General features: G+C 39.3%; 2 protein-coding genes across 2 annotated transcripts in view; both read right to left on the bottom strand.

The window, feature by feature from the left end:
• trim62.1 (tripartite motif containing 62, tandem duplicate 1) overlaps nt 1-4,594 on the bottom strand; it is a 34,738-nt gene extending 30,144 nt beyond the window's left edge. The window contains exons 1-2 of the mRNA XM_031735062.2: nt 4,204-4,594; nt 2,507-3,044 (exon numbers count right to left, since the gene is read on the bottom strand). Of these exons, the coding sequence (XP_031590922.1) occupies nt 2,507-2,914 (408 nt within the window). The 5' untranslated portion in view covers nt 2,915-3,044; nt 4,204-4,594. The remainder of the gene's footprint in view (nt 1-2,506; nt 3,045-4,203) is intronic.
• Nucleotides 4,595-9,378: 4,784 nt separating this feature from the next.
• tnfrsf1b (tumor necrosis factor receptor superfamily, member 1B) lies at nt 9,379-15,510 on the bottom strand. The gene is made up of 9 exons (XM_031735069.2): nt 15,323-15,510; nt 13,868-13,961; nt 12,396-12,521; nt 12,119-12,277; nt 11,221-11,314; nt 10,897-11,144; nt 10,682-10,777; nt 10,476-10,534; nt 9,379-10,111 (listed from the first exon to the last, which is right to left on the bottom strand). The coding sequence occupies exons 1-9, from the start codon at nt 15,467-15,469 to the stop codon at nt 9,563-9,565; spliced, it is 1,572 nt and encodes a 523-aa protein (XP_031590929.2). The 5' UTR covers nt 15,470-15,510; the 3' UTR covers nt 9,379-9,562.
• Between the last annotated feature and the right edge of the window lie 485 nt (nt 15,511-15,995).

Here is a 15,995-nt window from a genome sequence, read left to right as displayed (position 1 = left end):
TGTCTGACTGCTGGGATTTTCTCTGTATTATTGCATCATCTTTTACAGTATAAAATACATAAAATTTAATATGTTTAACTAGCGTGGCAAAATTACCAAATGTACTTAGTTTTTGTTTTAAAACAGATTTGACTTCTAAATTTGCATGTTTTGGTGATCAATGCAATATAGGTTGTGCCCTGGTTTTAGTCTCACCGAAAATAACTGCCTTACCTAGATGGCTGCCAAGTGGCAAGACTTGCTCCTAGAAAGACTTTGACCCAACGCAACTTGGAGGTGTGGAGACATTGCCTATGAGCCCTCTGCAACTGGGAGGCAAGTGGTTGCTGGCTAAATGAAACTGATCACAAGGAAGTATGTGGTGCTGGTTGGGACAAAATTATTTCCCTAGAATCCAGTGGTTGAGAAGCAGCAAAGATGTGAATCACCACTTCCACTGAAAACTTTCAAAAGGCAGTCATCAAACATATGATGCAGATGCAGAGTTGGGCATTTATTTGCTAGTTAAACTGACAGTCTCGGTGTTCAGTCAACCATACGCATAGTTAGTAATATAATCACAGCTAAATCTGTGGACAGAGTTGTGGGCAGGCAGACTGCAAACTAATAATATGAGGAAGTTTTGAATATTCATGGTGGAAGTCAAAAATAAAAGACACATTGTGTTATTTGGCAATTTTTTTTTAATTCACTTGCAGTCTGCATATAACCCTTCTCACTGATTAACAGTACCACACCACAATGAGCTTGCCAATGTCAAAGACATACTTTCAGGAGAGTGTCTGAATAGTCAAAGGCTGAGACCATCTCGCTGATAGACTTTCCCTGAGGGGATTAATGGTTTTTCTGCTCCTGACTGAAATTCCAATTCTAAAAAGAACAGTAAGCCTCAGCGTAAAAAATAAAGTATACAGCAAAAGTGGCATCACGACACTGAAACCGAAACTCAGACTTCATTAGTGTGATATCTAAAAGAGACTTGAGGTTTTGGTTTGAGATGCACTGAAAGACAGTGAAACCTCAAAAACCCCTCCGAGTAACTATAAATCTCTTTTATCAGAAACCTCACTGTGCTCACTATCAAGAAAACAGAAAGTGTTTTATGTTACATACTGCAGACATGAACATCTACACTGGCAATAGCAGGCATGAGAACTGAAAGGAACTCCATAACATTAGACTGGAATGTGTTGCTCTGTATACTGGAGCAGAGAAGGAAAAGGATTAGGAGCTTTGTTTCACAGTTATTGGATTTTGGCTCAGTGGGAATGGAAATACCCAAATGGTGAAGGGAAAGCAAACACTGAACTATTCTCGTTAATGTGGAAAACATGACTCAGGGTAAATGCAAATGACACATTAAACACACGCTTTATTGAGAAGTTCATTTCTTCACAGTTACAGTCAATTAGTTCCTAATATTCTAGATTTAAATGAATCACTGAGGTAGTTTTTTTTCCCCTCTCCTATTTTCAAGCATCTGTTAGTTGCTGATGTCAAGATCTCTAAAATCAAATTTCCCTTTTAAATTTTAAATTATTTCGGGCTAAGCTGAAAGCAAAGAGATGACAAGAGATAGGGAGAAAGAGAAATGACGTTGATGTGCAACAAGGGTCCCCTGCCAGATCTGAAATGTGGATGCTGCATGTCTAACTAATCGAAATGCTTTTTTCCTGGAATATTTCCAGGATTTTAATTAGTAATGTGAAAAAAAAAAAGCCATGCGTTTCTGCGTAGAGAAGCACTTTGCCTAGGCAGGAATGGTGCCCAACCGATTCCAGAGATCAGCCTGGCGATATGAACTTTATTTGCAAGTTTGTTTGTTTCTTTTAAAGGAGAAACTGCCAAACCAGAGGCATAACAATGAAAAAGCAGACGAAGATACTGACAGCCCAAAACTAAACTTAATTAAATAAAAAGCTGTTACATAACTAACATGTACTTGTATTTAAAAAAACAAAACAAAACAAAACAAAAAACAGGAAGTCCGAAAAAGTAAAGAAGTAAAGAAGAAGCAAAAAAAATCTAAATAAATCAGATTTCTCTTATTCTCTTAACTTCCTTGAACACACCTAAAGAGTGACTGCTTCTTTCAATTTCTTTCTGATTCATTCCAGGAAGCAGGGGCTGTATTCCTAACCATCATTTCAGTTCAGTTCAAACCAAGAAATGAAACTATTAACCTCTGATCATAACGAGACTTACAAACTGGAATCTCATTATGATTTCAGGTCAGTGGACTTGTGGGCATCAGGGAGAAGCAAATTAGATGTGCCTCATTCATCAGTACCTGCTGTACCTGAAAAACTCATAAGCAAAAAGCACCAAATCCCCAAACCGCTTCAGTGCAGCTTCTCTGGGCAGGAGCGGACTTAATGCTGAACTGTCTGGGCAGCTCCCACGGGGTGAAAGAGTCTGAACGTGGAGCAGAGTGCTGATGGGTTTTAAGAAAATGTCAGCCTCGCTCTTGCTAATGAGCTGTCAGAGTGTGCGCGCTATGACTGACCTGTATTTCCTCGTAAGCCTCGTCGATAGTGGTTACTTGGTGCTGCTCGTGTAGCGCTGGCTCGTCGCAGAAGAAACACACGAGGCTTTTGTCGGTGAGGCAGAAGAGCTTGACCTTCTCGTGGTCCTTGCAGGGGTAGGAGCTCCTCTGCGCGTTAAGGATGGCGTCCAGGGGGAAGGCTGAGTAGCGCTCCACAATGTTGGACAGCTTGAGACTTGGCGAAAGGAGTGGATCGGCGAAGGTCCTCCGGCACTCGGGACAGTCCCGTGTTCCGTGAGGCTCCTGTCTGCTCCAGTGCTCGGTGATGCACTTTCTGCAGAAGTAGTGCTCGCAGCCGAAGCTGACGGGGTCCTGGTAGATGCTGAGGCAGATGGAACACAGGAGCTCGTCCTTCAGAGAGCAAGCCATTTGCAAAAACTGACACTGAAAGGCATCTAAGAGGGCAACGTTGTGGAGCAGAGTGTACTTGGTTCAGTTTGTAAGGAAGTGGTTCACTGCCATGTGGGAGTTGACTTCAGGAATCCTGAGATTATTGTCTCTGTTGGGGTGTAAAAATAATAAACAAAAAGACAATAAGGCGTCTCAAACCTTTAATCAGCCAAACCCTAAATAAGTTATGGGAAGACATTCTTTTGGTTACACATTAACAAAATCAACTTCAACAACAACCCTTTAATATTTAATCTAGAACACAAGAGCTTCTAGTAAGCTGTAATAGCTCTGTACAAACTGATTACACAGGCTAAATATGGGTTTTTAGATTAGACCTGTAATTAGTATCAAAAATGACACAAAGAAATCACACTTTCCAGCTTCTCAGATTGGGATATTTGCTTGTGATTTTAGTATTTTATGGCAGTGTACCAAGTATCCTTTTTTTCCAGAAGCATTTAGCACATCAATTAATTTGAAATCAACTGCACATTCATGGATAGTCAATATAATTATCCGAACTTTATATTAAAGCACTTCAAAACCTCATGACCTAATGAAGGCAGTGGACATAACTTTCAACATATCCCTTCAATAATTTCGCAGTAGCATGTAGCACCTTTTTAAAGCAGTCCTTTTTGCTCTTATAAAACAACGCCTGCTATTTGCTTTCACTTTGTGAGCTTCCTCTTTACCTGGCGAAACACCTGACGTACATTAACGTTTCTACCAAACTAGTTCTCTACTTTGCTGCACCCATTTCCTCGCTCTTTGAAACGGATTTGATCATTTCTAATGGCAACAGTCTGCAGCAGTCAACCAAACCAACAGGCAAACACCTGCAGCAGTCAGTATTATCTCCGCTCCTTGTCCACCTCCTTCCCCGGTGTTAAGAAGCTGCCTTTTAAATACCCTTCCGTAAAGGGTTTCAAGATCCTGTGCTGCTCTTTTTATTTAATTCGCACCATCTATCACAAACTATCGGACCAATATATGAGGTGTTGCTTAGGATACATACACATTATATAACATATTTCATCCTCCTTGCTCGCTGGCAGGAACTGTAAACATAAGCGACCAGGACCACGACACCGCCAACCACAGCGGGAGGAGATAGGGACACAAAAGAGGCATAACACTGATTTAATTAGCCGCATAATTAGAAAAGTGTATGTGGGAAACTGTACGGGAGGTTGAGGGTTCCCTAAAATGCCCATTACTAATAGAAGAAACGAATTAAAACAGCAAAAAGAGCCTGAACTCACCAGCTTTCTATCAGCGACATCAGCAGCTCCAACGCAAGTGTCTTTCAGGAAGGGAGCAATACACAGCGGCAACGGATTCAACCAACTGTACCGAAACATGAGGGGGGCCGGGAAATCGACCACACACAATGTTCGCAAGATAGATACTTGTCATCTATGACTAACATTTGGAAGATAATGAGAGTAATTTATATGTAGCGTGGTAATTTAAATGATTATCAAGTTGAGTACGAGACAAGGAATAAAACTGTGTAAAGTTTTATCCCCCTCTCCTAATGAAGCGACTCGTACATCCTCTCTCTTCGTTCAGCAGCTGCTGCTGCTGCTTAGCTAATTGCAAGAAAGAAATACACAGAAATCAACCGTTAGCGACTTTTTTTGTAGAGCAAATTGCCTGACGTTAAAAAAAAGTTCAGCAACTGCCATGAAAGGTAACTGCCACTTCTAACTGAAAACAATTTTATTAGTCAAAGGAGAGAGATGTTGTAGTGTCCACCTTCGACCAGCAGGTGTCAGAAGCGTCCGCAAAAAAACTACCCTAATCTTCAGGTTTAGGTATTGTGACAGAGGATAAGCGTTTGTTTTATCAAAAATAAACGGTTTCTTCAAGAGTTAGAGAAGAACCGCGGGTTTTGTATATTAAAGCAAAATGCAACAGTTTAGTTTATTAATACTGTAAAGAAGAGACTGCTGAGACACTGATTAGAGTAAGCAGATCCTTCCAAACTGGGACTAAAGTTAATAATGCTGAGAGGTTTGTGTAACTTAATGAAACACAAGCGAACTATACTTCTTAAAGGTTAAGGATAAATGTGCTGTATATTATTTGAGTCCCAACTTATTCTAATCGTAAATGTCTTTTTTGATGTTTTTGTAAACTTGTGCATTTCCTTTTCCATTGTGATGCAATTCAGAGCAGCTCTTTCCTTTCTTGGCTCTGTTTGTTCTGTTCTGTTTTGTTTTGTTTTTTGTTGTTGTTGTTGTTGGGTTTTTGTTTTGTTTTTTTGGCATGTTCACGTTTGTAAACTAGAGCCAAACAAAATCTGGGACAGGGACCCACATGTAAAAGTGAGTCACTTGGTCACTGATGTATCATGAATATCTATAATATGTATAATTGTGTGCTTCTAGGCCTTGATTTATACAAATTTAGCTATATTTTATATTTTCTCAGCTATATTATATATTTTTCCTAAGGTGTCTTGATATATTAGTTCAGAACCTAAAGGTGTGTGTTATATGTTATATATACATACATATATTTTTAAAAAAGACACCCCATTAAATAATCAGCCCTTTATTAAGAACTGTTCACATATCAATGTCCAATTATGTTTTCATGTATTACTGGAAAAGAAAGTGACTTAAATGCAATTAAACAACAAAAATTAACATTTTGTTACGCATTAAAAAAAAGAAAGAAAAAGATATGAACAAAAATGTGTATTTTAATGGAGGAAAAAGTTAGGACACCCTACTCCCTAATAACTAGTGTTGCCCCCTTTGGCTGATATAACTTCAGTGAGACACCTTTTACCAGTCTCTGACATTGATTAGAAGAAAGTTTGCCCCACTCCTCAACGCAGAATTCTTTCAGCTGGGGGTTTCTTGCATGTACAACCCGTTTCAAGTCACCACATAGCATTTCAATGGGATTAAGATCAGGCCTTTGACTTGGCCATTCCAGGACTCTCCACTTCTTAGTTTTTAGCCAGTCCTTGGTGGATTTGCTGGTATGCTTTGGGTCATTGTCATGTTGCTGTCTCCAGTTCTGCTTGAGCTTTTATTTTTTTTATTTTTTACAGATGGTTTCACATGTTCTTCAAGCACCCTCTGATACACAGTCGAATTCATGATGGATTCTTGACTTTCCTCCCATGAAAGTCAAACTTGTGTAGTCTCTTTCTGATAGTAAAGTCATGCACTTTCACATCGACAGCAGCCAGAGCCTGCTGTAGTTCCCTGCTACTCTACACCAACTACACCCACTACAACAAGATGCCACACCAATAAAACCACTGTAGAGGAAGTAAACAACAGTGATTGTCTTGTTAGAATGCAGTGTTCTTCAGGGAAACCTTGGTTTCTGGCATTCATGTGGATGTTTCTTTGAAACATAACAAGTGCCCAAACATTGTTGCGAACCAGGCAAACAATGAACTGTGCTCCCTTTCCTAAAGAAAGGAAAAAGCTTTTGATTTAGCCTCCAAACTTCTCAGATTCCAAGGACCATGCATCCGCATGATACGTGAGGTCTTGAGGAACCGGAGGTGTGAAGGGTCAGAGGTGATTTGGCTGCAGGTCGGGGACTTACACAATGTTAGGAAGGTGGTTTTAATGCTGTGGCTTGGTGGTGTATTTCACATGAAAATATGCTGCTTCTTTTACTCCCCTACCCAAAAGTATAAAACCTTTAAAACTATCTTAAAATACAAGTAACAAAGCTATAGCAGAGTTTCAGTAGCCTGACGGGTGATGGGTACAACTACCTTCTTGCTTTTAACTTGTCACCTCATACAGCATTACAAAAGTAAATATATGACCTGTAATAGGGTACTCTTTCCATTTTTGAAAATAGAAATACTAATATAGTTTTAAATAGTTTTGCCATGACCAACTTCGCTACAGTGGTTCAAAAAAGTATTTTTTAAAATTATAAATCATGTTGTTACTTCGGAAAACATAAACATGTCACTGTATAAAAATGTTTTTGGATAAGTTGCCCTGGCCAATCTTAGCTGAAATAGTCTGTTGTTCAGACTTGTGATTGCTCAGCAACAAGAACGTGAGAGAAGAGTTTTTGGAAGTTACACTTCAGTTATGTTTACACTACTTGAAATAAACTGCACAGATCTCAGAGGCGAGTGAAATTAGCTCAAGGAAAAAGTCAAGCTTTCTTTCTTTTCACAGTTTGTCAAATCAGCAAAATCTTCTGTCTTTCACATTTGTTTAAAATGTTAAAGAATTAAACGAGAAATGGGAGACTTCTGACTGAGAACATAAGGTACCAGGCAGACAGAGAAAGCGTAGCAGCAGATTGGACTGAATAATTGTGAGCAACATCAAGCAGAGCAGGTGTGAAACAGCAGCAGGGATCACTTCTAGGATAAATGAGACTTACCAAATGTAAGTCTGTTCACAGAACATTTAAAGTAGAATCAAGGAATTTGGATAAAAAGGGTGTGTGATGTTTAAAACTCAAAAATTATGGCTATGATTTTCAAACAGCCATGTACTGTTGTTTGTTTTTGTAGTGGTGTGAGTGAGCTTGTATGTATCGATGGTACTATGACGTAGAAATTATGAAGTGTAAATGTTTGGATGCAAACTTAAATCATCCAGATACATAAATAGAAATACACCTTGTATCTACATTGTAAATGCATACCCCTCTGAAATCCTTTGCTATAACATGATGTACACCCCCCTAGAAATGTAATTATACGTCGACACTCACCTACATCTTGGTTAGGTACACCTCTTCAACTCCTGATTAGCCGATTACATGGCTTGATCTCAGTGCATTTGGGCGTTGTGGTCAAGATGACTTGCAGAAGTTCAAGCCAGGCATCACAAGGAGAAGAAAGGTGATTTACGTGACTATTAATGTGTCATATTTGTTGGTGCCAAATGAGCTGGTCTGATTATTTTAGAAACTTTAGATCTACTGGGAATTTCCCACATAACCATCTCTTGAGTTTACCAAGAATTATCTGTAAAAGACAAAACACCCAGCCAACAGCAGTTCTCTGGATGAAAATATCTTGTTGATGCCAGAGGAGACTGGCCAAATTGTTTTGAGCTGCTAGGAAGGCAAAAATATGTCAACCACTTGTTACAACCAAGGTTGTAACCAGAAGAGCATCTTTCAATGTACACCACGTCAGTCTTTGAAGCAGATGGGTTACAGTAGCAGAAAACCACAGTCTGTACCACTCTTGTCAACTAAAAACAGGAAACTGAGGCTAGATTGTGTATGCACTAAGCAAAATTAGACAAGAAAAGAAAGATGGAAAGATGTTGCCTGCTCTGATTCTCAATTTCTGCTGCGGCATTCAGATGGTAGGGTCAGAATTTCGTGTAAACAACTTGAAAACATGGATCCATCCTGCCTTGTATCAACGGTTCAGGGTGGTGGTGGTTGTGTGATGGTGTGGGGGATATTTTCTTGGCACACTTTGGGCCCCTTAGTACAAACCGAGCATTGTTTAAACTCCACAGTCTACCTGAGTGTTATAGCTGACCTTGTCCATCCCTTTAGGAACACATGGTACCAAGTTATGATGGCTTCTTCCAGCAGGATAATGCGCAAACCTCAAATCATAAAGATCATCAGATCTGAATCCAACAGATCACCTTTGGATGTGGTAAAACAGGAGATTTGCATCATGGACGCACATATGACAAATCTGCAGCAACTGTCACACAGTTGCCTCAGTGGACCAAAACATGGACTAAATCTCTGAGGAATGTTTTAAGATAATTAAGACTGTTAAGACAAAAGGGATTTAACATGGTACTCGCAAGGTGTACCTAATAGAGCGTCTGATGAGCGTATGTGACTGAAGTCGATCTTTTAGCAGGGCAATAACACACCAGCCCCCTGTTGTAAAAATATTTTGCAAATGAGGAAATTAAATTCACAGAATATCGAAAATCCCACAGAGCACATGCAGCGTAGAGAAGCGTGAATGAGCGGATATCTGTGCCCTCTGTCACATGGAGGAAACCACAGCTATTTCAACTAGTTGACTTCATGGCCCAACACTGTCAAGCAGTTTCTGCAAACTGCAAGGAACCCAGCCTAGTTTCTGAAACACTGTGACTGAACTCTTTAGGGGAGCCACTGCTGTATGACCAAAGTTTTTTTTGCTTGCATATGTATTTTTTTTTATATAATTTAAAGTGTAGCTGTGCCATTTTGCTTTAAAATAATGTGCTTAATCTTTGACATTTTGTCATCTAGTGCAGTTGACCTACATTATTTTAAAGTGTGGTTTTGGTATCCAAACACATTTTTGAGGCTACCTTACACGTAATACATCATAAATATGATAATGTGTGGTATCTTAAAAAAAGAAAGTGATTCTTTCATCAAAACTGTACACACAAGATATGCATTTTACGACAAACATTGGATATAGATGTAATATATTATGATGATTGTAGACTACACCTCTTTCCATCGCCTTTTAATTTGCCATTCCTTGGTAATCAGTGAAGTAAAACACCATATTTACATTTTTATTTCCAGCACGGCTTATATATATTTATATATACATATATGTACAAATATAAACAATAGGTAACAGTTTCTGCCTTCAAAACGGAAATAGTTGTGTACGTGAACATCAGTCTTTCATGCATATGAGTCTTGCTCTGTGTGCTCGGTGCAGTAAGTGGAACTCTCCGGCACTGACATTAGTGACTGTTTGCCATCTTCTTGCTGTGGGGTGCTAAAGGACTCCTCTTCCTCTCCATAGGGGAGCTTACAGTCAGGTTTTATCAAGTCAGCGGGTATGAAAGCTGGTGTCCCACAGGACCCGTTTCCTATGTGCAAAGTGATGTTAACGTTGACGTGTGGGCTGGTAGTCATGGGCGTGATGATCTGCGGGCTGCTGGGCTGAGAGGACGTCTGTGTTTGGATATTGGGCTGTGGTGCAGCAGATTCTATGTTGGAGAGCAAAGTCATGGGCTCGGACAGAACAGACAATGGATTGTCAAGAGCAAAAGTGGAATGCAAAGGGCTGATGGATTCCTGGCTGCTGCAACCATCAGTTCTAGTTAAAGTTTCGGTATTGGTTGTACAGTGACTGTGGTCACTGCTGGCTTCCCCTTTTTCTAGCAGGCACTCATTTTCTTGTGATGCAACTTTGAATAAACTCAGCTGAGTTTTCCCAGTGTATTTCTGCGGGGAGGAAGAAAAAGAGAAGTTCATTTCCAGCGGATTTTTTAAAAAAATCACAAACACTGAACTATTCTGCCATAAAGACTACTTTTATGGTGCCTGTAAAGCTCAGTTTTTATTGATGCTGTTATTGGATGTCGCACTGTGGTTACAGCAGTGGTGTTGTACTGGACTGGATTATATCAATAAACGTGCAAATGGGAATGTTACATGATTTAATCGTTGTAAAACTGAACACAATGAACTTTAAAAGGGGACAATAAATGGCAGTGATCTTGTACTGAATTGCAGTAGACCACAGAGGATGTGTACTTTACTAAATGTAGGGTGTATTCAGTATGAAAGATAGAAAGCTGAGACTTACTTCGTCAGCAGTCTCACAGTTTCCGTTTGCATCCACCTTAGGAGATAAACTTGCAGTGTCTAAGAAAAAAGAACAATGGTAGTAAGTAAGAGAGGGAAAGTGTAATAAAAACAGTTCCTTGTAAAGAAGTTAAAAAGTAATTGGTCCTTATCATTCTGTTATGTAACTCAAAAATAAACATAATATCTATAAAAGCATATATTTACCTTTCTTGCAGATTTTTTGATAATAACATAGCAGAAAAAGGATGAGGAGGGGGATGGTGATGATAAGGAATCCAGTGACGGAAGCAATTATTATAACTAAGAGAGGTAAGCAGAGATACGTCTCAGAAGAAGCAAGAACAAGAGCACTTTTGAAATACTTTTCATACACAGCAGTTTCCTCTGTGAGTAGTCTGAAAGTTAGTCAGTTATAGTACCATATTTACTGTCAGGCTGTTGGGTCACTCGGCTTGTTATTAAATAGGTGGAGGATTCTTCTGAAACTGAGATAGATTGTGCAGTGCTTCTTAGCGGAGCCGTCGAGCCTGAGCTTGGTGCAACTGTGGTCGTGCTTGTGCTTGGAGTTGTACCGACACCCTTCTTGTGATTGTCAGCTGTTGAGTACGGTTCACACACAGTGTCTGAGGTAGTATTGCCTTTTCTAAGAACAGCCCTCCCATTGCAGCTGAAGAGAACAAAGAGAAGGGTCAGCAATTTGAGTTTGGAACACCTTTGAAATACCGTAGCTCTCCTTCACTCACTCTGTGTGGGGCTGGCAGGGGTCAGTGGAGGAGGTTTTGTCAGAGAACGTGCCTTCGGGACATGGTTTACACCTCACATCTGAACTTGGTGTGCCTGGCAACAACAGACAAACATTTATTTTAATGACGTGTTTCACTTTATGACTTCTATTGTATGGAACATGTTACAAAAAAAACATTAATATTGATCCATAAATGAATCTGTAACAACATACAACTTTGTCCATGAGTGGAACAAATATAACTTTTTTGAAAAATAAAAGCTGTGAAAAGGCTGATGGGGTATTTTTGTCTCACCGCTGGGTGGGGAGGTGGCGTGGATACCTAAGATTGTGAATGCGATAACTCAAGCACAAGGTGACATAGGAGTTTCATATTGATACCGTAGGTGTATCTACTAAAACTGTCGGAGGAGTTTGAATCTCGTCAGGTTTTTTGAAAATCTTGTGAATGTGATGACTTCAGAACAAGGCAACGTAGGATTTTGAAACTGATATTATAGCTGTATGTACGAGGAGGCTGAGGGTTACCACTGGCCGGCATCAGTATTTTTTCTATTCCAGTAACCACTAAGGTTAAAGCTATACTTAGAAAAGGGCCTGTTCTTGTTAAATCAAAACATCAACCCAGATAAGTGTGGACTGTGGGAGGAAATTAAAGCACCCAGAGGAAACTCACACAGGCAATCAGGAGGTCTTGCTTGAGGCAAAAGTGCTAACCACTGCACCAGCATGTACCCCTCTCTTTTTATTTTTGTTATATTTTTATTAGTAGTAATTACAGAAGACCCTCACAGAAAGAAGCTGGCTCATCTGACAAATGGTACATCCTTAAATTTCAAAATATCATTTTAACATGTACCATAAAAACATAGTGACTAGAGAAGTTTTAGTTTTACCTTTTGCAGTCACTCCAGTGCCAGGTCTGCATTGTTTGTATTTTCTACAGTCTGAGCAGTATGGATCGTCATATCCCATGATGCAGTACCTCCCAGGTCTGCAAATACACTTGGACGGTGTTGTAGAGGAGCAGCTCTGTGCATACTGTAAACCTTTTTCTAGTTGAAGACAGAAAAGTATTCTTTGCTCACATCCATTGCTTGTTGTTATTAAACAAAACAATAACTGGACAAATATGAGTGTAAGAACATGGAGATGTACAGTTTATCCACTGACCTTCTCTGCATTTTTGACAGGTAGCACAGTTTGGATAGTAGTTAAAGTTCTCTTGATACTGATCCGGAGGACATGGTATACACACAGTATCGGTAGTTTCAGTGCAACTTGTGCCCTGTCGATAGCCTGTAATTATATCATTTTAGGTACTTAACTTACATTTATACTTAATTTATAAGTTTTATATGCATTTTATTACTGCACATAGGCACCGTAACTCCACAAAAGCCTCAAAAAGGCTAAAAGGATACGTTTAATGTTATTTGTCATAGTTGTTCATTGTTCAGCATAATAAAATCTGGTCATACTTTGATAACGTAACAGTGACACATACAATGCATTATAATACAATACTTTATACTCTCTCACTTAGTGCATCAAGTTATTGCAACTATAGCATTTAATACACACATTTAACCGATAAAAAGCAGTCCAATAAAATGGCCGCTGCACTCACTCAGTGGTAAAGTGGGAAGTAAAACAATTAACTTCATACTGAGTGGGAGAGATGAGATTAGCAAGCATGGGAGATCAAGTTATCTCATGAGCAGGGGTGGAGCGAGGACAAAACGGCTGAAATGCTTCAAAGCAAAACTGAATTCCAGCTCAGCGTGGCCCAATTCACTGTTGTTACAGCAGGAGGTTCACATAGCCAAAAACACACACAAGCCACTGCTTAACAAAAGAGGAAATAAACAGAGGGAAATCCTTGTGTGAATGCACCTTTTGTTAGTGCAGTCATTACGAGACCCAGCCTACCTGCAGTATTAACCAACATTTTTTGTTCAGAGTCAGGGAGTACACCTTTAACAAGCTGGTAGTTTTTGTTGCAGAAAGAACAAAAAAGTCCCTGTTCTCTATTCCCCAAATCACATAAAGTGCAGTACTGAGTAATGCCTTAGTAGTTAATATATCTGTATCATTTAAAAGAGTGTTCATTGTTACTACTTGTTGACAGGTACAACCTGTTTATGTTACAGTATACACATTGTATTTTAACTATGAAATTCTACATAGTAATAGCTTGATTTTTCATGTCTATTTCAGTTTGTAATAGATGTGAAACTGTGGAATTTTAGGAGGCTTTGTGTGTGCACCTTTCCAAATGAAGTTGGGCGATCTGTGTTTGTTACGCTGTGTTATGTGTAAGGTATTAAAATTAATGGACTCTGCTTTGAATTTTTAAGTAATCAACAGTATTGCGCATTTGCTTTCCCTCGTCTCTGAGGATGAAAGAGGGTAAACAGCAGCTTATAAATACATATAATTAGTCACAGTAGGTGAAAATTTCCTTCTTTCACACCTTCACACCCAAGTTTTACTAACACGTTTCATGATATGCGTTAGTGTTCATTGTATAGTGATGCAACTTTCAGTATAGCTTATGCCTGACCATTGTAGTCTAACTGTTGTGGTGGAAAGTTTTGTAAAAAAAAATGCAGTCTTTATTATGTTTACAGGACAACTCTTACCAGGGCGACACTTTGTACAGCACAGGCCACTGTCCATGTACTCTGTGTCATTGTGACACTGTCCGTTTTCACTCTTGTAGGGTGTAGAGCAAACCTATGGGAAACAGACAAATACTTAAGCGCATCTCATTTTCTGCTCCTTAGATGTAGACAACGAAGAACACTGTAACCCTCCAGAGCCAGTAATTCAGGTAAATTTAGTAATTCTGAAATTACAAATTTATGTGGAAAATTTAGAAGTAGACAATAAGCGTAAACTTTAGCCAACTCAGTTAAGATAGTAATTTCAAAATCAAAGATTTAGTCATTGTCTGATATAGGAAACAAACAGGTTGAGATGTAACCTGCTGTACTTTTGAGTATGTTAAATAGGAGCTTAAAGTAGAACCAGACTACCCACACCTTCGCCCACTTTTTCCTTTCTGGTAATGCTGCTGGCCCCAGTGCAGACATGGTCAAACAAGCAAACTCTTGTTCAGAATTCATAGGAAGTGACTCTTTTTTCTGCAGTATTTCTGGGCGTTTGGGCAGTGCACGCATACCAATGCTGTAACTCATATGCCATCTCTGCCTGTGCTTCTGTCTCACACACCAAAAGATAGTAAAGACTGAGGTACATTGTAGCTGCTTGCACACCTGTCCTATGCACACACAAAAAAAACATGAAACTCCCTCACCGCAGTGGCCTCCAATGACAAGCAAAATGAACGATTATGCTGACTGCAGCACAGTGTTTCTCGTATTACAGGAAACAGAGGCGGCGACCTGGAAGCGCTGGTTCCTAAGCAGTAAATTCTTGTGTAGTGTGACCACCGGTAATGCCGCGAGTCATGACAAAGGTGATTTATGAAGCACTTTGTTCTTAATTCCTGACAGTTAATCAGTGATAATAGTCTGTTTTTTCCTCTGGCTCTTGGCTTCATGCCTAAAATAACTAATGATTAACAGAAATGCACAGTGATACAGGGAGATAAAGAAAGAAAGAGCTGCAACTTCATTTCTGCAATGAGATATTCAGTCTGAAACTCCATTAGAGAGCAAGTAACCGAAACCAAACATTCATACAGGTTTACCACAGCACAACCTATTCATTAAAATTCCACGGTAAAACTTACTGTAATATGAACACATTGATACAGACTATTAAGAAATGCTTTAAAAGAAATGAAAAACACTCCGTTTGTTGGTTTCAGGACAGGTGATCAGATTAAACAATATACAGAAAGACATTTAAAAGGTTAAATGTGTTTACGTGACAGAAGGTAGATCTCTACATTAAATCTTTAATGTTAATGACGGTCTTTCAGTGATTTCAGAGAACTGCGTCTTTAGTTCCTTTTCCATTTAAACTGTCCCTCTGGTCATTAGCTGAATCCCACCGCACTGGTATTCATCCAGTCTGCGATGAAAAGTACAATCAAGCATGACAGACGTAAAGACAGCGACAAAGCCTACCTTGATAGTTTGGGCACACAGCAGAAACAGCAGTAAAAGCATGTCCTTCATTGCTTCTTTAAAGTAAACCACAGAGGAGACGAGTCGGCAGCCAGCGTGCGCACTGTACTTTTCATTTCTAGGCGGGTCAACACTCACTGTGCTCATGTGTAAGCAGGAGCAGTTTCCTTGAACTGAGTTCAGTAGTTGGAGGAAGGAAACCAGTTACCCGCACTCACATATCTCGTGAAAACCTAATATGAAGTGGTACAGTTCATGTTTAAAAAGTGATGTTGGACTCCCACATGTTTACATGTGATATCCGTTATAAATGCGCAGTATAAGATTGCTATGATCTCAGCGTTTGTTTACCTGGGGGAAGAATTTAGTGTCTGTTAAAAGAGTAAGATTCACTCCAGCTGCTAGCTGTGCCATAAGGAAACAGTGGTGTTTATGGATAATATTTCTTTCATGTTAAAGTAAAATTTAGACTTCTACAAAGAAATGTCTGCCTATGGACAGAACACCAGTATGAAGAGGTAATAATTAATTTAGTACATATGAAAAGGGTTGTTAAGTCAGTAACATGATGTGCCAAATAGAAAAAAAAATTAAGAAATAGACCTTGGAACAACAGCTTGGAAGTCATTTTTAACCCACATCTTTTCGCATTATGTAGATTTGCTAAGTGGTC

Source organism: Oreochromis aureus, linkage group 5, assembly GCF_013358895.1.
Source record: "Oreochromis aureus strain Israel breed Guangdong linkage group 5, ZZ_aureus, whole genome shotgun sequence".
Classification (NCBI taxonomy): domain Eukaryota; kingdom Metazoa; phylum Chordata; class Actinopteri; order Cichliformes; family Cichlidae; genus Oreochromis; species Oreochromis aureus.
Note: the sequence above shows the minus strand (reverse complement) of the source record. Positions and strands in the feature narration are given on the sequence as shown.

What these genes read in the sequence shown, in the direction of transcription:
- tnfrsf1b (XM_031735069.2), bottom strand. Translation starts at nt 15,469, where the DNA reads ATGAGCACAGTGAGTGTTGACCCGCCTAGAAATGAAAAGTACAGTGCG. An exon ending in TGTGTGCCCAAACTATCAAG is followed by an intron (nt 13,962 to 15,322) that starts GTAGGCTTTGTC and finishes TGTTTCCCATAG; the next exon opens with GTTTGCTCTACACCCTACAA. An exon ending in CTGTCAAAAATGCAGAGAAG is followed by an intron (nt 12,278 to 12,395) that starts GTCAGTGGATAA and finishes GTCTTCAACTAG; the next exon opens with AAAAAGGTTTACAGTATGCA.